This window comes from Vipera berus (genome assembly GCF_964194415.1).
Source record: "Vipera berus genome assembly, chromosome: 2".
NCBI classification, from domain to species: Eukaryota; Metazoa; Chordata; class Lepidosauria; order Squamata; family Viperidae; genus Vipera; species Vipera berus.
Window position 1 is genome coordinate 101,136,760 of NC_138203.1, and position 26,333 is coordinate 101,163,092.

At 43.6% G+C, this 26,333-nt stretch overlaps 1 protein-coding gene across 5 annotated transcripts in view; it reads right to left on the reverse strand.

Annotated features, from left to right (window-relative positions):
* Positions 1-13,462: 13,462 nt before the first annotated feature.
* Positions 13,463-26,333, reverse strand: part of TBC1D2 (TBC1 domain family member 2) — a 32,166-nt gene continuing 19,295 nt past the window's right edge. For 4 of the 5 annotated variants that reach the window (XM_081317549.1, XM_081317550.1, XM_081317552.1 and 1 more), the window contains 8 exons: positions 24,694-25,080; positions 22,542-22,652; positions 19,204-19,388; positions 17,850-18,323; positions 17,528-17,648; positions 15,968-16,153; positions 15,630-15,751; positions 13,463-14,843 (listed from right to left, as the gene is read on the reverse strand). In XM_081317549.1, the coding sequence (XP_081173675.1) occupies positions 14,642-14,843; positions 15,630-15,751; positions 15,968-16,153; positions 17,528-17,648; positions 17,850-18,323; positions 19,204-19,388; positions 22,542-22,652; positions 24,694-25,080 (1,788 nt within the window). In that variant the 3' untranslated portion in view covers positions 13,463-14,641. The remainder of the gene's footprint in view (positions 14,844-15,629; positions 15,752-15,967; positions 16,154-17,527; positions 17,649-17,849; positions 18,324-19,203; positions 19,389-22,541; positions 22,653-24,693; positions 25,081-26,333) is intronic. The other variant, XM_081317553.1, reaches the window with a different exon arrangement.

Here is a 26,333-nt window from a genome sequence, read left to right on the forward strand (position 1 = left end):
CTGCCGATGTTTGGGGAGGTTTGGGGAGGTGCCCAAACCTCCCCAATCATCAGCAGGTCTCCGGATCTCCGTGCCTTGCCTGCCTGCTTCTTTCCGCAGCGGAAAGAAGCAGGCAGGCAAGGCACGGAGATCCGGAGACCTGCCGATGTTTGGGGAGGTTTGGGGAGGTGCCCAAACCTCCCCAATCATCAGCAGGTCTCCGGATCTCCGTGCCTTGCCTGCCTGCTTCTTTCCGCAGCGGAAAGAAGCAGGCAGGCAAGGCACGGAGATCCGGAGACCTGCCGACGTTTGAGGAGGTTTGGGGAGGTGCCCAAACCTCCCCAAACGTCAGCAGGTCTCTGGATCTCCTCCCCAAACCTCCCCAATCATCAGCAGGTCTCCGGATCTCCGTGCCTTGCCTGCCTGCTTCTTTCCGCAGCGGAAAGAAGCAGGCAGGCAAGGCACGGAGATCCGGAGACCTGCCGACGTTTGGGGAGGTGCCCAAACCTCCCCAAACGTCAGCAGGTCTCCGGATCTCCTCCCCAAACCTCCCCAAACGTCGGCAGGTCTCCGGATCTCCGTGCCTTGCCTGCCTGCTTCTTTCCGCTGCGGAAAGAAGCAGGCAGGCAGGTCACGGAGATCCGGAGACCTGCCGACGTTTGGGGAGGTTTGGGGAGGTGCCCAAACCTCCCCAATCATCAGCAGGTCTTCGGATCTCCGTGCCTTGCCTGCCTGCTTCTTTCCGCAGCGGAAAGAAGCAGGCAGGCAAGGCACGGAGATCCGGAGACCTGCTGACGTTTGGGGAGGTTTGGGGAGGTGCGCGCGCACCTCCCCAAATCTCCCCAAACTTCGGCAGGTCTCCGGACGGCGGCGGCTTGGGAGAGGTGCGCGCGATCCTGGAAGCACCGAAGCCTCGGCCGCGCGCAAGTCCTCGGTAAGCTCCGGGTGGTCACTTGCTTCGCGTCTCCTGAGGGAAGGGGGGGCGACTGGAGCGGGCGTGTTTCCTCGCCTGCTGGGCGCCGCGATTTGCCCGGGGAACGCGCGGGCCCCGAATGGCAGCGTGGAGCAAGGAAGCGGACAGCCAGGGCTTCCCCGAGAGCCGCGGCCACACAGGGTATTCCTGTGTATTCAGGCTTGCAAAATGGCGGATCGAGCCTCTGCTGGCGGCGGAGGCTTGCAGAACGGCGGATCGGCTTATACTCGAGTCACGAACTTTTTCCAGTTTTTGGGGGTGAAAATGGGGGTCTCGGCTTATACTCGAGTCGGCTTATACTCAAGTATATACGGTAGTTGTTTTTGTTTTATGATGTATGCTGCCCATAATTACTTATTAAGATGAGCAGTTATAGAAATAAAATAAAATGAAATGAAATAAAATAATAAAATAAAATAAAGTACAAAACCACTTAGCATTATTCCTAGCAATGTGTGTGTACCAAATTCTTGCTATATCACCTACAGACTTTGCATAATGATAAAACCCAAGATAGTCTGCTGAATATGGTGTGGAAACCCTTGAAATCCCAGACCAGATTTGTCTATTTTATCTGGAGTTAGGTGGGAACCATGTTTCCCACTTTGTGTTTCTGTGCTGGATGTGGTGCTCTTCAGTGATTTTCATAAATCTTAGATGATGGGAGAGAAGGGATACCATCAGATTTGCAAATGGCACAAAGATGGGGAGACATACTAATACCTAAGAACAGGGGTCTTAAAATTTGGCCCTTTTATGACTTGTGGGTTTCAACTTCCAGAATTCTTCAGCCAGGCACACTGGCTGAGGAATTCTGGGACTTGAAGTCCACAAGTCATAAAAGGACCAATTTTAAAGACCCCTGCCTAAGAAGATAGGCTCTGGGTTCAAAATGATCTTGAAAGGTTTAACACTGGGCCTTTGCAACAAGATGCAATTCAGTGGTAATCAGGAAAAATCAGATTATAAGGTAGGTGATCTCTGGCTCAACATGGCTGAAAGGGACTTCAGTCTGTTTCCTCCTAATGCTAGTATAATACCTCAGCCACTACGCCATTCTGACTCTTCTTTCTTATAGGGTCAAAGGCAGCATTTATTAGAGAAAAACCAGGGCTACTGTTTTCTCACATATGCAGTATATTTTAAATAGAATCATCTCAACACCACACACACACACACACACACACACACACACACACATACACACACACCACTTCAGTGCGGCAATAGTGATACATTCCAATAGTCATAAAAGCTAAAAGAGCTTGTATACCATCAAAGAATAGAGACATGTGCTTTATGAGCTTATATCTGTTTCTCTTGGGGGGAAAAAAGAATGTAGATTTTTAATCTTATCCTTATGGTAGTTACCTTTAAGGTAACTACGTAGAGTTCCAGTGATGAGCACAAGAGGTCACTGCAACACTTCCCAGACTGACAACCAAGCTTTTAATGCAGGAGTCTTCAAACTTGGCCCTTTTATGATTTGTGGACTGGCTGAGGAATTCTGGGAGTTGAAGTCCACAAGTCATAAAAGGGTCAAGTTTGAAGACCCCTGCTTTGATTGATAATCAGGAAAAAAACACACACCCTACCAATGGTTAATACTTCGTAACAAAAAATGTACAATTAATGAATGAAATTTACCACTAAACATGCACAAGTGCTTGCAAGTATAAGTGATTTTTAAAAGATTTATTCTACAGATGAGTTTATTATTTCTTTGTTGCTATTATTGTTCAGTTTTCATTCAGTGTTCAGTTGCTTCTAATTCAATGTGACCCAAGTTAGTTGAACTTGTAAGTCATAGGAAACAGCAGTAACAGGTAATCAGGTATGTTACTGATTCCTACCTGTCTGTTATCCAAATGGCTGCATGGAATGATAATATACAACAATCAAATGAAATAAATAAAATAAATCGATAAGGAAATGAAAGTATTTTTCCCCACTAGTATATGAACAATAAAAGGATTTTAGGAATTAACTAATTGCATTTTGTGGTGGATATCACCACAGATAGACAGTTCTGCTTTACATGAGTCAACAGTTTGTGTCCCTATTCAGGGAATCCTCAGTGAAATGATCCTAATTCATTCCAGCAACTATATCACTAAATGATGTAGTTCTTAAATGAAACATCACATTGACCGTCCACTTATTGGCACCTGTCTGGCAATCCCACTTACTGTTGTTGAGACAATTTAGTAAGGTCTTTAGGCAAAGACCCATCCAATCTTGGAAGCCCATTCTTGGAAGACATAAGGGATTGCCTCCATTTAAACTTCCCCCATCTTGCTGGCCATCTCTATCCTTTTGGCTGCCTGCTTACGCACTACTGCCCCTGCCCCATGCATGCCACTATTGGCCAGAGCCTTCCTTTGCAATGGTGCAGCTAGACCAGGGGTAAGCAACCTTGGCTCTTTTATGACTCATGGACTTCAACTCTCAGAATTCCTGAGCCCCTTTTCATGAAATGAAGTCCCAGCTGGCTCACAAAAGAAGAACCCGGTTGGTCATAGCATATAGCATGGCACATACCCACCTACCTATATCCTCACCTGTGAGCCTGCAGGACATTTCCAAATCACCTCCTTCATAGGTGGCCAAGATGGTGAACCCAACCGAGGGGACGTGGGCAAAGATAACAAAGATCAGCTGGGGGAGGGCAGAGGCAGTCATAAATGGGCATGGGCCTTGATTTTGTTCATACGACAACGGGCATGTTGCGATGGCCAGAACAACAAGGACTAATCTTAAGTGCTTTGTTCAGTGCTGTCGTAAATTGAATGGTCACTGAATGAATGGTCATTAAATGAGAATTATATAAAGTAGTTCCTGAAAGTTAATCCTATGTTTTTGTTGTGACTCAGGGCCAGCCTGTGGGTCCGGCAGCCGGCTCAGATGTCTCGGATGACTCAGATGAGGGGGAGGAGGAGTGTGTGGGAGACGAACCGGCTGATGATGGTTTGGAGGCTTCGCAGAGCCCCCAGCCGGGGCCCTCTTCTCAGCTGCGTGAGCCCGATAGTGCGGAGGATGATGACCCACAGCTGGCCCTGTTCAAGGACGCCCGACGCAGGAGGCAGTCGAGCAGGAACAAACAGAGAAAGGCTGTGGGACTCCTCGGGAGGAGGCACAGGGAGGCCACGCCCTGATCTCTAAATAAAAGGAGTGTTTGGGGAAGGGCTGGTTGCTGAAAGCAACCCTTCCGTTTGAGGATTCAAGTTCCAGTGTTTTTGTTTCTTTTTTTTTTTTTTTATTGAAAAGTTTTAAAATACAATTTTCCCTTGAAAAACCCCCCTTCCCCCTCCCTCCTCCCCCCCTACCTCCCCTCCTCCCCCCTCCCTCCTCCCCCCCCTACCTCCCCCCCTCCCCCCCCCTACTTCCCAGAGCTGAATACAAGGTATATATATATAAAAAAAAGCAAACCTAAGCAGCCATATACTAACAACTATAAATTCTAAAATCCATCACTCTCTAGCTTATATAGGATAAAACAAACCTTAACAATATTAAATATATATATATAAAAAAACTAGAATAAGAAAAGGACACTCTCTAGCTTATATAGAATGAAACAAACCTTAATAGTATTAAACATATATTAAAAACAAAAAAAAGGAAAAAGAAAAAAAAAACCCTTCTCAACCCTATACTTATCCTAAATAAACTCCATCCATTTTATCCATTCCATGATATAACATTCTTACAAATAATTTTCCAAATTAACCAAGGATCCCAAATCAAAAAACTTTAAAGTCAACTCTTCTGTAATCGACCGTTCCTCTTCCAGTACCACATCTATAATTATTCCAAACACAACAAAAAAGAAAAAAAAAATTGCAAACAAAACTTGAACTTTAATCCAAAAAAGCTCACCCTTTCCACAAAACCACCAAATATAGAAATATATTGCGTCTACACCCAAATCTTTTCCCCCCTCCCCTACTTGACTACTTGACTATATCGTAAAAGTTCCAAAGACTTCTGCGATTCCTGCTACTTTCTCTTCTTAGATCGTTTTGCAGCAGCACGCGTCACCCTCTGTTTTATAGATTCATCCAACGAGGTTGTATCTTGATCTCCTCCAACACCGTTGTCTTCTATCTGACCATCTTCGGCCTCTTGATGCACTCCTTCTCCAGATCCCTTTCCAGCTTCCAAAAGTGTTAATGGTGTTGCATTTAAAACATTATTGTAGAAATCACGCGCTTGCATCACAGTAACCAAACGGTACTTTTTACCTTCGTGCGTCACCATCAACCCCACTGGGATCTCCCATCTGAACCTTATATCTCGTTGCTTGAGCTCTTGCACAAGAAATGTAAAATCCTTCCTTCTCCTTAGAATCTTTGGAGGAATTTCTTTTAAGACCAAAACTTCTTGATTAGCAATCATAACTTTAGTATCATAAGCAGCTTGTATAACTTCATCTCTAGTTTCCCTTTTTGCAAAATATACCACCACATCTCTAGGCAACTTCCTCTGTCTGGCAATCCATGAATTCACACGAAACACTTTGTCCATGCCTCCTTTTATTTCAGATGCTGGCTGTTTCAACACTATTTCAAAAGCCTCAGAAACCAGCTGCTTTAAATCTTCCTTAGTATTCTCCTTTAAGCCTCTAATTCTAATGGCAAACTGCATCTGGAAATATTCAGCAAGACACAGTTCCTTTTCCATTTTATTTTCATTCTCCAATACTTTTGCTTCTAATATAGCATTCTTTTGAGTCAAGTCTTCTAGCTTTTCCTCCAATTCTTCCACACACCGAGCCACTTTACACACTGAAGTCAAGATGTCTACCCTCATCGCTTTGAGCTTCTGTTCCATCCTCTCCTCCATTCTCTCCTCCAATTTCTCCAATTTCTCCTCCATCTGTGCAAATCTAATATTAATTGATTCCAAAATTACCTGGGTATGTTTTTCAAGAGCATCTTGTAAGTCCTTTGATGTCAATACATCAGGAGGATGCAGCGCCTGCAATAATGATTGTTGCACGGGAGAAGTTCCAGCACTCCGAAGAGTTTTAGGGGGTGGTTTAGCCGCCATCTTTTACCAAATATGACGCACTTTCACTTCAGATTTGTAATCCAAAAAAGTCCATCAAGCTGGAGAGTAAAACATAGTAATCCTCTTTACCATTTCCTCTTGTATCGCTCTGCCTGCTCCTTTAAATCATAGTCATTCCTTCAGGCAGGGGTGGTCGCAGACGGCTGGCTCTGCTCCAAGAATCAGGAGCAGAGGCGACGGCCAGCTGGGAGCAGCCCAGGCTACGGGGGAGTTCAATCCTTCAGCCGCCCAAGCCATAAGCTCAGGCGGCCCTGGAGAACTCTACCCCTACCTGGGAGCTCGCCCCCTCCTCTTCTCCCGAGGAGGGGGCTTCGGATTCGCCCGAACAGCTGATCGGCGCTGTTTCGGGCGAAAAAAACAACAGCTGAGCCGCGGGCAGCCCGGGAAGGCTCCCTCCGTCGCCGCGGAGCCACCGGAAGTCCCAGTGTTTTTGTTTCTTGTTCTGTTGTTTGAGTAATAAATCTTGGCAGACGCTTTTCAGCCTCAGACGCTCTCCAGTCTCTACTGTTTGAACAGGGGTTTGCCTTATTGCAAGGCCGGTAGCAGGCTGGTTCAGAACAGTTTTTCAAACTACACCGGAAAGCAAAGATCAAGGTCCCCGGAAATGAAACCTAATTCAGGCTTTTAATGAGCTCTGGAAGTCAGTGCCTTTCTCTACCCTCCTCCCACGTGTCTCCAGGAACCGTACAAAACACATATCTTGGCTTAAAAGGGAATTTTAAAAACCGTAAGCGTCTTTTAGCTTAATAAATCAAGTCAATGCATTTAAATAACAACACAGTTATTATTGTTGTTACATTTATATACCACTTTTCCTTTTAAATGGAAATCACGAGGGATTAATCAACGACAAATTTAGCTTTGTTTTGATGGAATAAGAAGCCATTCAGTTTATGAATTAGAAAAGAGGGGCACAAGTACATGTCACTCTAAGGAGCTTGCAAAGAAGCAGGCCAGAATTCATTCAGATCAACAAGATACACATGAAGTATAATTTGTTTATTTAAAGCTTTTAAAAAAACACCTTGTTAGTCATAAAGAAATGCAATTATGGAGCTTAGCACAAACGTGAAGAAAGCAACATCATATCAGGAAGATGGGCACTAGCCTTCTCTCCATCTCACAACTCTGAACTGGGCCACAAGCATTATGGAGCCTATCTTTTAAGAATCAATTCTCTGCATCAGGTAAAGAGAAAACAAAGCAGAGCCCGGGAGCAATTGTTGGAAAGCAGAGGAATAGAACAGAATAGAATAGAGCTGGAAGGGACCTTGGAGGTCTTCTAGTCCAACCCCCTGCTCAAGCAAGAGAGGCTATCCATCTCAAACAAGTGACTGTCCAGTTCTCTTCTTAAAAATCTCCAATGATGGAGCACCCACGATTTCTGAAGGCAAGCTGTTCCACTGGTTAATTGACCTCACTGTTAGGAAGTTTCTCCTTAATTCCAGGTTGCTTCTCTCTTTGGTCAGTTTTCAACCATTGTTTCTTGTCTTCCTCTCTGGTGCTTTGGTGAATAAAATGACCCCCTCTTCTTTGTTGCAGCCCCTCAAATACTCGAATACTGCTATCATGTTGCCCATTTCTTCTTTTCTTTAGACTAGCCAAAACCAAGTTCTGCAGCTGTTCTTCATATGTTTTAGTGTCCAGGCCTTTGATCATTTTAGTTGCTCTTCTCTGAACTTTTTCCAAGATCTTTTTTGTAGTATGGTGTCCAAAATTGGTTGCAATATTCCAGGTGTGGTCTCTCTACGGTTTTATAAAACAGTACTAATACTTCATGTGATCTTGATTCTATGCCTGTTTATACAACCCAGGATTGTATTAGCTTTTTTGGCAGTGGCTGCACATTGTTGGCTCAAGTGGTCTTCCACTAGGACTCCAAGGTTCCTCTCACAGTTGTTGTTTTTGAGCCAGATCTTGCCTAAACTGTACTTAAACCTTTGATTTTTCCTGCCTAAATGTAAAACTTTGCTTTTTGCCACATTAAAACTCATTTTGTTGGACAGGACCCATTGTTCAAGTTTGTCAAGATCTTTTTGGATCCTGAGCTTGTCTTTTGCAGTGTTGTCTATTCCTGCCAGTTTGGTGTCATCCGCAAATTTGACGAGTTCCCCTTCTATTCTCTCATCTAAGTCATTAATGAAGATATTGTAGAGTACTGAGCCTAAGACGGAGAGAGCCTTGTGGTACCCCACTACTTACTTCTCTCCCATGTGGATGTAGTACCATTGAGGACTACTTGCCTAGTACAATTTGTCAGCCTGCTACATATCCATCTGATGCTGTTGTTGTTTATCCCACCTTTTTCTAGCTTACTAAGCAGCAAGCTGTGGTTTACTTTGTCAAATGCCTCACTGAAGTCTAAGTATACTATGTCCACAGCATTTCGCTGGTCCTCTAATTTGGTGACTTTTATCAAAGAATGAAATAAAATTGGTTTGGCATGTTTTGTTTTTGACAAACCTGTGCTGGCTACTGGTTATAACTTTGTTTGCTTCTAGTTGTTCGCAGATCTGTTTTTTGATTATGTTTTCCAAGATCTTCCCAGGTATTGATGCTAGACTGATTGGTCTGTAGTTTCCTGAGTCTTGTTTTTTCCCCCCAACTTTCTTGAAGATGGAAACCACATCAGCCCTTTTCCAATCCTTAGGTGCTCCAGGATTTTTGAAAGATATGGTACAATGGTTGAGATAACATCTGCCAGCTCCTTCAGAACTCTTGGGATGTAATCTCTTGAGTCCAGTGTTTTATATTCATCAATGTCGGATAGGTATTCTCTTACCATTTTTTTGCTTATTTTAATTTTTGTTTCTAGTTTGTCTTTTGCAGTAGTTTTTTTTTGGTATGTTGGGCTATAATTTCTTTTTGTATGAGGACTGATCCAAAGAATGAGTTAAGCAGCTCTGCTTTCTTGAGGTCCTTAACGTTAGGGACTTCTAGAAAGAAGGAAGCATCATCAAAAGGCTCTGATCTGGTTGCTCAGGAACAGTCAACGCCCTTACAAGAGATGACAAAGCAGCATGAATGGCTGGTTACAAGGAAAGCACACAACCTGGTTTTACTAGCATCATCTAGTTTCTGCTTCTATGTCGCTTCTATGTTGTATCACACTGAGCCTGCTATTGAGGCTTTTGGTAATTTTGCTTTGCAGCCACTTTTGGGGTTCTTCTGGTAGTTGTCATCAATAAAATACTATGCGCCTATCACTCCAGGTAAGACAAAGTGTTGACCAGACAGGGTAACTTAGAAAGATCAGTTCATTTTACTCTCTTCTATATCTGGTTTAAGCCAACAACAAATGTCTGTTATAAATCTGCAACTGCACTAGTCTTTTCAAGATAATTTGCTAGGGCAATGAGAAGTTTTTTCTCAGTCAACAGATCAGTTGGGCCAGGCAAACGTCAAAAATAAATTGGAAGAAGTGCTTCACACCTCACAAGAACACAACATCTCTCTGGTCTTTGGACCGAGTTGTACCCTTGCGGCCTCTGACCCGGCGCAGATCCCAGCGAGCCCCATGGTTCACCGCGGAGCTCCGGGAGATGAACCGTCGGAGACGGGGCCTAGAGAGCCGTTGGAGATCCAGTCGATCCGAATCCGACCGATTGCGATTAAGAATCCTCACCAGGTCTTATCTCGCTGCGATAAGGGTGGCAAAATCCAACTACTTTTCCACCCTCATCGCGTCCGCAGATAATCGCCCGGCTGCCTTGTTCAGGGTGACTCGCTCCCTACTGAACCAAGAGGTGAGGGAGGAACCCTTGCAGGGTCGAGCCGAGGAATTCGGTCAATATCTGCTGGATAAAATTGCTCGGATTCGAACCGGCCTGGACTCCAACTGGGCTGAGCTGGAAGAACAAGACATGGACAGTCTTGTCGACGTCATCTGGGAGGAATTTGATCCTGTGACTCCTAAGGAAGTGGACAGGATTATGAGGAGGTTGAGCTCCTCCACATGCTTACTGGACCCGTGCCCTTCCTGGCTGGCTTATGCAGCTCGAGAGGGGACACGAGGCTGGTTCCTGGCGGTCATCTCTGCTTCTCTGAGTGAGGGTCACTTCCCCACCGCCTTGAAGGAGGCGGTGGTGAGACCTCTCCTCAAGAAGCCCACCTTGGACCCATCCTCATTGAATAACTTTCGTCCAGTCCCCAACCTTCGCTTCCTTGCGAAGGTTGTTGAGAGCGTGGTGGCGCACCAACTTCCTCAGATCCTGGATGAAGCGATTTATCTAGACCCGTACCAATCGGGCTTCAGGCCGGGCTACAGCATGGAGACGGCATTGGTCGCTCTGATAAATGATCTCTGGAGAGCCCGGGACAGGGGCCATTCCTCTGTCCTAGTCTTATTAGACCTCTCGGCGGCTTTCGATACCATCGACCATGGTATCTTGCTGCGACGCCTCAGGGGACTGGGAGTGGGAGGCACGGTTCTGCGTTGGTTCTCCTCCTTTCTCCAGGGTCGCTCGCAGTCGGTGCTGGCAGGGGGACAGCGGTCGACCCCGAGGCCTCTCGCTTGCGGAGTCCCTCAGGGGTCGGTCCTCTCGCCTCTCCTGTTCAACATCTACATGAAACCGCTGGGTGAGATCATTCGCAGCTTTGGAGTAGGGTACCATCAGTATGCTGATGACACCCAGCTTTTCATCTCAACTCCAAACAACATCAGTGATGCCCTCGACGTGATGTCCCGCTGCCTGAAAGCGGTCCGGGAATGGATGGGGAGGAACAGGCTTCAACTGAACCCGGACAAGACTGAATGGCTGTACGTACCGGCAAGCCAGGATACTCAGAACATCCCATCCCTTAACATCGGGGACAAGTTACTACCCCCTGTTGATAGGGCCCGCAACCTGGGTGTCCTCCTAGACTCGCAGCTCTCCCTGGAAGATCACATAGGAGCTGTGACCAAGGGGGCCTTCTCCCGGGTTCGACTAGTTCGCCAATTACGGCCTTATCTGGACCTGGATGCCTTACGTACAGTCACCCATGCCCTTGTGACCTCTCGCCTAGACTACTGTAACGCTCTCTACATGGGGCTGCCCTTGAGATCCACTTGGAAGCTTCAACTGGTGCAAAGTGCAGCGGCACGGACACTCTTGGGAGCCTCCCGATACTCCCATATCACACCACTCCTCCGTGCGCTGCACTGGCTTCCGGTTGCCTTCCGTGTGAAGTTCAAGGTGCTAACAATGACATACAAAGCCCTACATGGCATGGGTCCGGACTACCTACGGGAGCACCTTCTGCCAATGTCAGCACCCCACCGTCCTGTGCGCTCCCACAGAGAGGGCCTCCTCAGGGTGCCACCGCTCAAGGAATGTCGGCTGGTGGCCCCCAGGGGGAGGGCATTCTCAGTGGGTGCGCCAGCCCTCTGGAACTGCTTGCCAACCGAAATCCGGATGGCCCCCGACCTCCGCACCTTCCGGCGCGACTTAAAAACTTACCTTTTCCAGCAGTCCGGCCTGGCCTGATAGCTCTAATTGGGGTCCCAGTTTGTTTTTACTATTGTTTTCACTATTGTTCAATCTGTATACCTACCTTATTCTGTACACCACCCCGAGTCCCTCGGGAGAAGGGCGGTTTATAAAAATAAATAAATAAATAAATTAAGAAATAAATAAATAAATAAATAAAGCAACCCCCTTTTTAAGACTAAAGAATGGATGTTGCTGCCTTAAAAGTCACATAGAGTTGAGTCACTAAAGTAGAAGCACTTTTACCTACACAAATAGAAGCTATAAATTTTCAGGAAAAGCAGAGAAAGGTTATGCTTGCAGCAGACTGAGCTAGGTTTTGCCTGATTTTTTGAAATGTGCACAGCACTACTAACCAGTTCTCAAGGACTGGCATAAGGCTTTGCCTTCTCAGAAAATTCTGCCTCTGGCCCTATCCTGTAATCTTTTCCATTCTGAGACAGGATGCTAATTTGAGTACAAACAATTGCATTTATTAAGTTAAGCCCCAATCATAGAATGGGTGATTTCAGATTGGAGTCCTTGGCAAATGTTTACATAATTGGGGAGGATGAAATGAATGACAGATACAGTATGCATCACTTAATTAACTACCACATTAATATACTACAGAGATAGGATCTTGAGCTAACAAGTAATTCTTGAGATTTTAAATCCCCCTTAGAGGGATTTAAATGGAGCAGACTATGAAGAAATTTAATGCCTATCTCCACTGTTGTTTGACCACAGGGATGGGCTTTGCACAGCATGCTATGTGCAATACTCTAAAAATGGACAAGGTGATGTATCGCTGGTATTTAACACCAGATAAGTTATCTAGAATGTATAAAGATATTTTGAATGAATGTTGGAAATGTAACTATAAAGAAGGGACTTTTATCATTTTTGGTGGACACGTGAGAAGGCAAAGAAATATTGGAGAAGAATTCATCTATTAATGCAGAAAATTCTTAAAGTGAACACAAAGATTAAACAAGAAACTTTCCTTCTGGATCTAATGGAAAGAGAACTAGAAAAAAAAATTGGAACTCTGATTTTATATATGGTAATGGCAGAAAAATTGCTCTAGGCACAAAAGTGGAAGGACGCCTTGATTCCTACCATGGACAAATGGTTACAAAAGCTGATGGAATTAGCAGAGAAGGCCAAATTGACTGTGTTGATAAAAGAAAAGAACATAAGTACTTTTGTTTCTACTTGGAAACCGCTTCTGGACTTTGTGCTTGAGGTGGGGAAAAAATGATATTATGATTTTGGGTTTTACCGATTAGACTGATTTGCCGATACAGAAATGGCTAGTGCGTACTAACTACTACAGAAATGTAAAAAGCTGAGATTTGATTTTAATGTCTGATTTTACTGCAACAGAGAGTCAGAAGTCAATGCCTTTTGTTTCTTTACTTCCCCTTCTTCACACCTTTTTTGTTTTCCTTTTTCTACTGTTGTCCCGTACTATTTGCTTTTGTATTTTCACATTTTATGTTAAAAATGAATAAAACTAATAAAAACCCCCAATATGGGCTACTTTCAAGGCAGATCTCTGAATATATCCCTGAATTTTTAAGACCTATTCAAGTACATTAGAAGCCACGCCATTGTTAAAGGCATTGTAGATTGTGGTAAGGAAATATCTCTGAAACAATGACCTCCTAAGGCAGGGGTGTCAAACTGCTGGCCCGCGGGCTGGACATGTCATCTGGAAGCCGCGCCCACCCCATTGCCAGCAAAACTGTCCCAATACGTTGCGCAGCATCACATGACGTTGTGAATTTGACATGCCTGTCCTAAGGGATCATGGGTTGTCTAATATCATAGAATGGTAGTTCGGAATGGACCACAAGAATCATCTAATTCAGTGTTCCCTCATCTCAGCAGCTTTAAGATGTATGGACTTCAACTCCCAGAATTCCCCAACCAACGTGAGTTTAGAGTTGCTAAGATTGAGAAAAATGGATTTAGTCCAATCTCTGCAGCAAAGCCAATTTAATAGAAAGCCTATTATAAAACAAAGAATGCAAACAAAAAAAGAAGGGAAAATTTAGTATATGCATAATAAAAGTGTGGCTCATACATTGTGTTAATCCACATTTTGCTTCACCCAGGACTGGCTGAAAAAGTCATACTGGAATGAACCAGTGGTAATAGTAAACTATAAAACAGCCCTGCATTTTCAGCCCGTGGGCCTTAAGTGGCCTGCCAAGCAGCCTTGAAGGTCCAGTAGCATTTTTTAAAAGGTCAATAAATTCAACCACCAAAAAGCACCACTGTCATGAAGGATCTCCTGTTGCTTCCTCAAAAGAAACACTGACAAGTGCCTCCAGTATCTCCAGGCTTTAGTGGTGCTGCCAAGACCTGCTACTACTCTGTTAGCTGATCAATGAAACAGATATTTCTATGCAGCCTGCAATTATTTTTAATTTATCAGTGTGGTAAATTTGTGATGATCTGCCATAAATTAGGGTTCAAAAACTATAATGGCTGCATTCATACGGTCTAAGTTCTAATGGGATCCTTATGATTTAAAGTCAGAGTAGCAGAAAATCTCTAGCGGAATACAATCCAGGATTTTTTTTTTCACTACAAAAAAAATCCATAAAAGACATAATGAAAATAAGACATGATATGCCCTTATTTGAAACAGTGGCAAATATCTGTAGCTCAGTTATAGGAGGGTGGAGGTTCATTGTCTGAGTTTGTGGGTTGGTTTCCAAACTTGTCGTTACCAGGTGAGGTAACATCTTCAGGGGAGTTTCGGGAGTGTCGATGTCAGTTTTTTCTGTTTATAAGGGCTTCACATGTGGGTGTGTTGAGTGAGGGTCTTGTGGTGGGTCTTGTAATGGGGAGGCCATCACAAGACATATCACAAGACCCTCACTCACCTGAAGCCCTTATAAATAGAACAACCCAGACATCCCCTAAACTCCGCTGAAGATGCTATCTAGCCTGGTAACGAAACGTTTGGACACCAACCCGTAAGCTTGGAGAATGAACCTTCGCCCTCATACCCTTATTTGCAGTGGACCTACAAACCATCCAGTACATCTGCATTCATTGCACCAGGTGCCAAGTGTTTCTCATAAAGAACTGCTGCCTTTGCGTTTCAAACAAAGGCAATGTTTAGAAAGGACCAGAGAGTAAATGAGAGTTAGATCTCTTCTTCCTCCTCACTCGCGGCACCATCTAGGTGGCTGGCTGCATGTTCAGCCTGTTCCTTCATATACTGGGCTTTTAGCTGCTCCAGTTCTCTCAGCTCAGCTTCCACTTTTAATCTATGTACTCCACGTCGATTCTGAAGCAGCTTCATGGGAAACGGATTCATATCACTGAAGGCGATGCTCATCAGCTTTCTGGAAGAGGAGAATACATGAGCCAAACAAGAAATAGAAACCTAGTAACTCTGCCTGAACATACATTTGGGAGAGAAATATCCTTGTTCAAAATATAGCAGTTTGGCAAAGAGCCGATCCAAAGCTCAACATGTTTGTGATGTTCTGTAGAAGGCCTCTCTTAAATCATACTAATTCAGATTCCCTGGGAAGGTTTTTTTTGTATGCAGTTAATTGAAGGCTTGTATTAGACAAAAGAATCTGCAACAAAGTACGATGATGATGGTAATGACTCTATCTCTCAAATGCTGTCATTATGTGCTTGCACATTAATATGATGTAAGCGTGCACAATACAATATTTGTGAGATGCTGTCATACCATCGTCATTATTAATCCCCCTGTGCCACACCCTCAGAGACACCCATGATATTAGATTTGAGGGTCAATCAAATTAGGAAAACGCAGAGACAAAGATTTAGAAATCAGTCATACCAAAACTCAAAACCCGTTAGTAAGTATATTGAAATGAGAAGGAAAAGGGACATTAAACAAATCTATTCGATTGGTGCTCAAGCATCCTTTTCACATTATACAAGTAGAAGCCCTTCCTTGGAGTTAATGAGTTTGCCATCTGACCATTGTGTTATTTCAAGATTAGGCAACAACATGAGGAGCTAGGTCTGGTGTGACTTAATAAAGGAATTGAGACTTGTTTCAGTCCAGATGCCAGCCTCAGCAATACGTTAAACTACTCGATCTGCCTTGGTTCTCCTGCATTGCCTTTGGCTTCTGAGAACATTCTTACCTGCCATCACAGATAGTTTTGGTGAAAAAACGAAGATATTGATAGAATTCCAGATTGTCTTGAATCTTCAATATTGCTTCTTCATTATATTTAAAAATTGCGAGTGCGTAACGGAATATCACCTGGGGCAAAAAGAAACTTGGTTGACTTTCATGTAGCATATTAGTGGAGGGAAATAGTCGCACCTGAATAATTTACAAGGATGTAAAAACGTACAGAGGGTACTAAGGATTCAATAAACATGTTAGGTATCCTGAAGACTGACCTAAATTGGTCCAGCTGCTGGGGAATAGATGCAGACACTTAACCAAATTGGTGGATGAGTGTAACGTTCTTACCTTTGTACCTTCATAGAGGAAAGCATCCCAAACTCTGAGGAGAATATCGCTGACAAGACTATCAACAAAAACAACCAGGAACCAGTTGAAGGTCACTAAGGACAGGTCAGTCTGAAGTTGATCCAAGTGCGCTGTCAGCCTGGGAAGCTTCTCTGATAAAATGTCTTTGAAAACTCTTTGATCTACCTGGATTTGGCAAAATATCAATACTGATAAACACTTATGTTAGAAAGGCTATTCTTCACGGCTGATAATTCTTATAGAGAGAGATCTCTATCGGAAAATGAGAAGTATTAGATACTCCTGTCTGGAACCATTTAAAAAATGTTTAAATATTATTTCCAGCATTTTGAAACAAACATACAATCTTATACTGTAGCTATTCCAATAAGATCAGCTGTAGTGTATGGGTGTATATGAATACAGTGTACAGTATAGTGTATATACTGTATATGGCTCAAAAGTCATAACTGTGAGAAGGATCTCGGAGTCCTAGTGGGCAATCACTTAGGTATGAGCCAGCAATGTGCAGCAGCAGCCAAAAAATGCTAATACAATCCTTGGCTGTATAAGCAGAGGGATAGAGTCAACATCACGAAAAGAATCAGTACTGCTTTATAACACCTTAGTAAGACCATATCTTGAATACTGCATCCAGTTTTGGTCACCGCCTTATAAAAAAAGACTTTGGAAATTGTGCAGAGAACAGCAACAAAGATGATTAGGGGACTGGAGACTAAAACATTTAAAGAACAGTTGCAGGAATTGGATATGGCTAGTCTAGAGAAAAGAAGTGACATGATAGCAGCGTTTCAATATTTGAGGGTCTGCCACAAAGAAGAGGGGATCAACCTATTTTTCAAAGCACCAAAAGGCAAGGCAAGAAACAATGGATGGAAACTAATCAAGGAGAGAAGCAACCTAGAACTAAGGAGAAATTTCCCAACAGTGAGAACAATCAACCAGTGGAATGGCTTGCCTTCAGAAGTTGTGGGTGCTCCATTACTGGAGGCTTTAAGAAGAGACTGGACAGCCATTGGTCTGTAATAGTATAGGGTCTCCTGCTTGAGCAGGGGGTTGGACTACTAGAAGACTTCCAAGGTCCCTTCCAACTCTGTTACTCTGCATTCTGTAGATCCTTCCAATATGTTCTTTAGAAGAGCCTTGGTGGAGCAGTGGGCTAATGCCTCCTTAAGTAACACCAGCTGCCTGCAATTAGTGCAGGTTCGCGTCCCACCAGGCTCAAGGTTGACTCAGCCTTCCATCCTTCCGAGGTAGGTAAAATGAGGACCCAGATTGTTGGGGGCAATTAAGCTGACTTTGTAATAATGCCGCTTGGGGTGTGTGTGTGTGAAAGCCCTAATAAGCAGGCATATACATAGAATGAAGGCTACTGCTAAGCTTGTAAGCCGCCCTGAGTCTTCGGAGAAGGGCGGGATATAAATGGAATTAAAATAAATAATAATAATATAAGCAATTCTCAAAATTACTTATTTCTCACAGTATAAAATTCTGTAATTATCCTGTAATTATCAGCACAGAAGAAAGCGTCAGACTTACTTGCGAGCCTATTAATGTGTTGCTGTAGTAATCCTGAGGCATTAAATTGTTTGTGATATGAACTAAACACCAGAAAGCTTCTTCTTCCTCTTCTAGGACCAGCAAGGCAATGGCAGCCAGTCTGCGATGAGTAAGACACCATTATAACTAAAGCAGGTAAACATACTACACGTTAGAGCTGTGACACTTCAGATGGTCACAAGTCTGAATTTTCAATGTTGGAAATAACAACAAAATGAAAATAACGACAAAAAACGGATCCTTTTTTAAAAAAAAAACTGGCTACATTTGAAATGAAGAAGTAACAAATATAAGCAGGCACCTGTTCAGTCCTTGGCAATAGCCAATGGTTGGATTTTGCCAGGAGAATGCAAGTAAAACTCTTCTAAGTTTGGGAATAAACTGGGAAGTCGGTGACATAAAATGTTTATTACTGGGCAGCGTGCGATGCAGATCCAGTTCAATTTGCTGGGAAGCTGTGTGCTCAGCATTTTCACACTTCTTGAGTAAATTGTGGTAATGACCAGCGGAGCGTATTTGCTTTAACTGATGGCTGATAATCCATCTCCATACCCTCTGGCGATGCACTTTCGGGACACCACAGCGCAATAAGCTTTTTAGCTCTGAAGAGGGAGTCAGTTCTCCAAAGTTATTCCATTGCTCAGAGAGAGGTTTCTCCGTGATCTCCTTGTTCAGATTGGTGTATTTGATCTCCAGGGCCTGGATTTTGGCCAAGAGCTTCCAGTCTGCAGCTTCATATTCAGGAACGGTCATAAACCCGTAATCATCATATTGACTAAACGGTGGAAAGAACAGAAATAGGGAAATACTAAATTATTAGGCCACACTGGTGGCGAAAATGTGAATTGTCTTTAAACATCTTGTGCAAACATTGCAACAATGTAAAAAAAATATTGGAGGCATCTTTTGGAGATCCTGAAGAAAGCATACGATCATGTGCACTTCAATAAAAATTAGTCCTTATAGACTAATGATCTACTTTTTTTTTTAGTTTTTACAATAACACACTTGGACAAAAAAAAAACCTCTGAAAAAATAAGGCAAGTAACGTGATCTACATTTATCTGCTGTTTGAATACACAAATAAAGACCAGCAACTAAAGCTGTGTTATCTTACCTCAACTTAACCTACGTTATTGCAAAAGCAGCATAAGGACATGTAGCATTATCGGTTGGCCATCAGTTGAAAGAATGCATCTGGAAATCCTTGCTTCCAGCTACAGTGAGCCTGGTGCAAATGCAACCATCCTATCTGCAGACTCTCATTCCTTTCGTTAGAATGCTGAAGTAGCATTGTGGCATTGCACTGGAAGCTCCACCCCTTTTGAGATGCGTGTGTGCAGTGTTACAACATAGGTACTATAGAACAGCGGTCTCCAACCCTCGGTCCATGGACCAGTACTGGGCCACGGCATACCAGCAACTGGTCCACACAAACGAGGAAAGCTCCATCTGCCGTATGCAGGCAGCACACAAAACTAAGCCTCCTCTGGTCCGCGGAAAAACCTCTCCCCACGGAACCGGTCCCCGGTGCCCAAAAGGTTGCAGAAAACCCCCCAATCTTGCTTCCCCCCCCACACCCCACTGAACAGCTCATTGATCCACTCCATAGGCGTGCCACGCCTCTTTCACGAACAGTCCTATTAGTAATTTACTTGACTGGGCTTAGCTGAACAGGAATCAGGGTGTCTTCCTTCATATCCCATTGCAGGGCCTCTTCAATGAGTCCCGTCACCAAGGCCGTGTGTTCCTGAGCCAAATCCGGCAGTCCCTGCACGGTCCGTAGAAACATCAGATACTTGCTTTCAATCTGGCAGTTGTGGGCTTGCAGTTGAGCACACTGCCGTTAAGAAGAGAAAAAAGGTTGTCAAAACAGATGCTTGTTATATCTGCCTCTTGGATTCATTCCAAATGTATTCTGATTTTTAAGTTTTTTTTTAAAGAATAGAGCAACTGTCTACGGATTAAAGCATGGAGTATTGAAATCAATAGTTTTGAGACAGGAATCTGATCTTGTTAGTATAAATTCATGTGTTCTGTCATTCATTTGACCTGTATATCGTATGTAAAGGTAAAGGGTTCCCCTGGCCCAGGGGTCAGCAACCCGAAACAGCAAAAGAGCCACTCGGAACCGGTTCTGTCATACACACAAAAAAGTGGGAGCCGCAAAATGTGCGCGCGCATGTGGGCATGCACGCGCATGCGCAAAACAAGCAAAAAATACACCACCCCCTATGCCCGCACCGCATCCTGAGCTGCACGCACCTGTCGCTGCCCAGTGCCGCCAGCTTACGCAGGGGGGGAGAGATGGACTCGCAGGCAGTGGGCACTGGGTTGCGGCAGTGCCTTCAGCCGGGGCACCGCCAGAGCCACCTGAGTGCCCTCCCCCTCTCCCGGGACCTCCAAACCTCTGCGTTTGATGAATGCAGCAGCTCTTCAAATGGGGAGGCGGAGGTTTGGGGAGCTGCGCAGCTCTCTAAACCGCCGCCGCCCCGTTTGCAGAGCTGCTGCATTCCTCCGCGTTTGAAAGAAACACGGACGAACGCAGCAGCTGTGCAAAGAGGATGGTAGCAGTTTGGAGAGTGCGTGCGCTTTCGCTGCCGCTTCCCCGGACGCCGGGCTTCCCGTGCAAAGCTTTCAGCAATGGGGAGAGCCGAGGCGCGTGTGCTACTCCGTGTTAAAGGTGCAGCTGCTTTCCTGCCTCGTAGGGACTCCTCCACCCTGGGATGCCCCCCCACCGTAGGATTGAGCAGCCTGAGGAATTCGCTGCCGCACTGCGCTTTGCCGGACCGCCTTCTGGGGCAGTGGAAAAGCAGCAAGGAATAAGGAGAACAGCAGTGGGGGCGAGGGACGGCTGCTGTGGAGCCTCTTTCGGCTTCTCCGCCTGGTTGGTCTGTCCCCTCAGAAATGAAGGGAGCGACTGTTCTCAGTCGTGCCCTCCTTACAGTCTCCCTCTCTCGAGTCTTGATGCTTCGTCCCAAATGCAGAAAGCAAGCTGAAACAAAGAGGGAGACTGCAAGAAGGGCGTGATCAGCGCTTTCGGCATTTGGGATGAAGACTCGAGAGAGGGAGACTGTAAGGAGGGCGCAGGCTGAGAAACGCCGAATCTCGTTTGTTCAGGCTCCACTTGCCTGGCAAGCAGAGGAAATCCGCCCGGCCTCCCCTCCGGCCCCGAGCAGCACCTCTGCCTCGCGCACGCGTTTGTTCAGGCTCCACTTGCCTGGCAAATGGGAGAAATCTGCCGGGCCTCCCCTCCGGCCCCGAGCAGCACCTCTGCCTCACGCACGCATTTGTTCAGGCTCCGTGTCCCCCCCCACACCCCATCTGACCGACCTACACACCTTTTTTCCAGCAGTCCTCCGTCTCTTCTTCTGCTGCCACCACGTGCAGTCTGAAGAAGAGGTTTGTGGGCAGTCCCACAAACCAAAGACGTTCAGCCAATCAATTCGCAAGATTTTTTTTTGTGAGAAATTTGAATTGATTGGTTGAACTTTTTTTTTTCAGACTGCACATGGCGGAGGACTGGGAGCCGCAGGAGACGGCTGAAAGAGCCGCATGCGGCTCCGGAGCCGCGGGTTGCCGACCCGTGCCCTGGCCAATCGAGTCTGACTCTAGGGCACGGTGCTCATCTCCGTTTCCTAACTCAGGGGGGAAAAAGTTTGGGGACCACTGTTTTAAGACGTTCTGGGATGAATAAATGAAAGGTATTGCAAAGACCTCTAAAGAACAATGAAACTTTCTGTTGCACTGACACAAACCCGCTGCTATTTTTGGAACACTTTGTCCGCTGTGGGAATTCTGTCAACAAAGGCTGGTGCCAGTCGGCTTTAGGATTGGTGAGGAAAAAAAATCTGCTTTTACCATGACTGTCCAAAAAGTAACAACTGCAGAGTGTTACTTTTCTTCATTTGGCAATCAGCTATTGAACTGGTAGCACCATTGGATTAAATTAAGGATTCTCTCTTTTCTACTGAGCATCTCATCCGCTAATCATCCAAGACTGCTTTTAACTGCATGGCCTCATAGGGGCCTATTTAGATGATAATTCAGAGTATTACTGAGTAGGAAGGGACCTTATAAGTAATCAAGTCCACCCCCACTGTTCAGTGAAGGTTCCTTGGTCAGAGTACCTCAGATGACCATCCAACCTCTATTTGAAGATGACAGCTCATATCATCAGTTTATGAGGCTAGGCGTTTGATATGTGGATTTGATATTTATGCTTTAATCACAGAATTAGGTGGGGAAAACAGGCACTAGCAGCTATCCAAGGGTGGGTGTTTCTTACCATTCATGACATCCTATACTCAATTATCTATTTAATGTCAATTGGGTTGTGCTTTTCAAGCTAAGTTTGGCTCATCTCAGGATTGCAATTTCTGTAAATTAAAAAACAGAAAAACACTGAATTCATTGTTCTTTACAACTTGATGGGTTTCCCGTTCACCTGGTTGTTAATATGATTTTTTTTCCAAAAGTTATGCTCTTTTTGAACACATCTGTCCCAAATACTATGTTTTGTGCTTATTTGTGAATAAAAAGTGATGGCTTTTTAGCACACTCCATCATTTATTGTTGACTAAAATCATTTGGATTAACTGTAGCAGCAATTTGAGGGCAGGTTTATTTTGTCTATCCCCATCTAGGGAATCCTGAAATGTTGCAATCACACTGAACCAATCTGCACATAGATGTGTTTATGGATAAGATTTTTTTTTTCATGTATCTGAATTCATACAGTATGTGAAAATTGAATCCACAGCTGGCCCAAGAACACAAACTTGGGGTGAAGCCAATCATGTGGCCCTCCTCAAACTGCATCATGTGAACAGCCACATGCCAGTGACATGACAAATGAACAAATAAAAAGAGTTCCCCAAGTTCCCTGTGTTTGACAGACAAGTAGAAAACTTCCTATGTATTTGAAAATCAGATTAAAAATGTAAGAAGAAAAACAAAGCACCAATGTGGGTCAAATAGCCTTGCTTCTTACCTTCATCAGAAGGTTTTTTTCTCTCTGTGCCACTGTGCTCCATATTTTGCTAACCTGGTGGACTTCAGAGTTCAAAAATTGGTTCTGAGTCTTATATGCCTCAAGATCATCCTGAGAAAAAGACATGAAAAGGCATGTAAAGTAACCTTCACCCTAAAATACTCATTCAATTAGGTATAGATTGATGGACCCTGGGATCTTGACAAGGAAGGAAGGAAGGAAGGAAGGAAGGAAGGAAGGAAGGAAAGAAAGAAAGAAAGAAAGAAAGAAAGAAAGAAAGAAAGAAAGAAAGAAAGAAAGAAAGAAAGAAAGAAAGAAAGTTTGGGCTCTTTTTATTTCTTTATAGTGACCCTTCCCTGGTTTTTCAAATTGATCAAGAATATTGTGGCCTAAAATGTAACATAACCCTTCACTCTTCTAATGTCTACGTAGACTTTGACAAATGCTACAGCCACACAGATAAATAGAACAATTACTTACAATATTAATGCGGGTTAGGCAATGGGAACTAAGGCCCACACAACTGAGGACTCATGTCATAGATACTGTTTAAAGCCTTCTCTGGCTTAGGACCAATCAAAGAGGAACAGTCGATTCCCACATTCTCAGCTCCTTAACAAGAAACCTTTTATGTGTACTGCTGTAGATATGCTAGACATCTATATTCTCTCTATTAATTCCTTTTAACTTTTAAATCATCTTAATGATGCTTTAGACTTTTTAAACTTCTCCTACCTTAATTCCTAGATTTTTAAGCTTCTGATCTGTCATGGGAATTGGTGGCCTAAAAATTTCTGAACAAATAAAGTCTGGGCAGCGGCAAACCCTCTTCAGAAATCATCTAGCAGCCAGTTCAGGGTTTAGAATACATCTTAACACGATTGACAGTAGGACTGGTTCCATTCAAGGGAGAGAAAAAATTCTCTTGAAATGGTAAATATGTCTATAAACTGCAAGAGCTCAGACTACAGGAGGGGTTCTTCATGAAGGGAGCTGGACATTTTATACAAAAAACAAACAAAACAAAACACACAAAAACCCTCCAAAGGCTACAACTTTTCTTCCTGATGTAGCATTCTTTGTGTAGAGATTATTTTTCAAACAGAAGGGTATTTTGCATGTGACTCTCCATTAGTGATTTACAGTAATTAACCCTAGAGGTTTTATCAGTTCATTCAAAATGCTGCCTAAGACTTATTTCCAGAGGCTATGATACAGATAGTCTTTGCTTACCGACTGCAATAGGGACTGGCAACTCCATCACTAAATGAAGCAGTGAGGTCGTTAAGCACAATGTCACCTGACCATATTGACTTACAACATCAATTCTATTAGTTTCAACTGCTGCCATTAAGGCTATGCACTGCCCTTGCTAACAAATACATAAAAGTTAAATTTGCACGAAGCACATAATTGGGACAAATTGTGGGCTTATCCTAGCTGTGCTGCCTGCCTGAATCTTACAAAGATCATTGTGCCCTTTTCAATTACATGGATTGTTTTGTGTAAAAAACTATGCATAAGGTATCCTAATTTACATAGATTTATTCTAGGTTTTTCATTTATAGGGAAAAGCCAGGAACTACAATAGCATTACATTTTTATTGTCAGGCAGGGAAATCTTAACTGAACTGCATCTCTGGCTTTCAAAAATTAGGCATGTATTATCCATCCATTTTAAACATGTTTTCTCTGTTGTAACTGCTGCAAACTTGTAAACTAAATATGAGTCAATAGTTTTTAGGAGAGTGAATTTGTTGCCCAACCCTGTTGTTTTCAGAAGTTACTATATACCAGCGGTGTCAAACTGCCGGCCCACGGGCTGGTTTCATCATACCAAAGCTGCACCCACCCCATTGCCGACAATGCAAAAAGAGTCGTGACACATCATGTGACGTGGTGAGTTTGACACCCATGCTATATACAGTACTATATATTATATGCTATATACTACATATTACATACTATATACTACATACTATGGGATGGTGTATAGTATTTTATACACACACATATATACATATACACATATACACACACAAGCATGTCATTGGCAAACACTGTGAAACTGTGAAAGACTATATAGCCAAAACGCAACAATATTGTACTGCTTATACTATATGAGCCTAGTTGTGAATTCCTCTCAGAGTACCTTCAGTTGTTCGATCTTTTCCTGTTGCTTGTACAAGGTCTCAGTCATGATGCTGTCTGCCTCAGTAACAGAGTCAGACATCTCTCTAGTGAGTTGCTCTGTCAGCTTGAGGATGACTTGTTGCTTGGCTTCGTTTTTGTCCATCAAGAGCCGCACATGTTCTCCCAGCTCCTTGATGTGCTCCTCCTTCAAAGCAGCTTCCTGCTCCAGGTCTTTCTTTTCCATCTCTAGCACTTGGACCTGTTTACTCAGCTCAGCAATCTGCCTCACTTTGTGGCGCACTAATTCCAGCCTGTCTTTTTCCGTAGCTGTGACCAGATACCTGCAGGACTCTCTTTTCTCTTTCTGAGCTGCCTCCAGAGCTTTGTGAAGAAGTTTGACCAGTTCCTGTACGAGGAAAAATATATATATGAAAAGACAAATCTAACTATGACTACTAAACTGGATGGGAGCCATGGAAGTAGTCCACCACTATATGCTAGAAGCCCAAGAGCAACAATGGGAAAGAAAAGATCTCCTGATTTTCCATTTAGGGCTTTTTAGGTGCATCAGATGGGCCACTGTATGAGGCAGAAGAATTGCTAGTTAAGCTTAGGCCAAATTCAGCAGCTCTATTTTTATGTTCTCTTTCTCTCATGAAAACACATTACTTTGTAGTTCAACCCCAACAAAATATCTCTTTAAATACAGAAAGAAGAAAATGCATATAAAAGACATAGGTCAAGATCTCCACACTTGTGGAGCTAGCAGCACATCTGGAATTTTGGCAGTATGTTTTAAGCACTCCAAAGAAAATGGCTAAAAAGTAAATGGCTGAAGTGATAGGCACAGACAATAATAAATCATTTAATTGGAAACTGATTAACAATTCTTTCCTAGCAGCTCCTCTGCCTTCCACAACACCCGCTTTTATCTTTGTTTTTTTTCCCCCTTGGGCAATTGGGTAGGTTGTCCAGTAAAGCACGAAACCAAAGCAAAGCAAAGCAAAGCAAAACACTAAGTCTGCAGGTTCTAACATTTTGCTCGGAGCCCATATCACAGACACTGCTGGAAATAAATGACATTTGCAGAATGCTACTTTTTCCCCCTTTAATTAAAAGAATATATTTTTTTTAAAAAAATCAACATGTAACAGGTAGTCTTTTGGATGCCAATCAAAATACACTTAAAGATCATGTTGTGGACCGAGAGATAGATGGACACAGTTCATAGTTCTCCTGCAGATCTTCTAGTGAGAGGAGAAAAAATTATGGTGGCAGTTTTGTTTTCCAAGGAACTTGGCCCAATTAAAATGTTTTTCCCCATTCCCTCCTTCTAAGACCATAAGCAAACTGACATAAAATAGCAGACTAGCTTATGTGCTGTGCTGTGACAAGAAGATATCGGCAAGATCTCCATGGCAAGATCTCCACAGGATTTTGAGCATAATCCAGCCACAGCCATCACTGGGATGATGTAATACCTTCCCTCATTGTTATTATTTTGGCACAACAATGATTGGATGATTCTAAAAGACACTATATATCTCTAGTGGCCATAGACGTACCTCAAACAATTATAGGATTTTGGATTACAATGTCAAGAGATCTGACATGGTTACTATAGGTCATCATAACACAGACTGAACTTCTCTGTTTCCT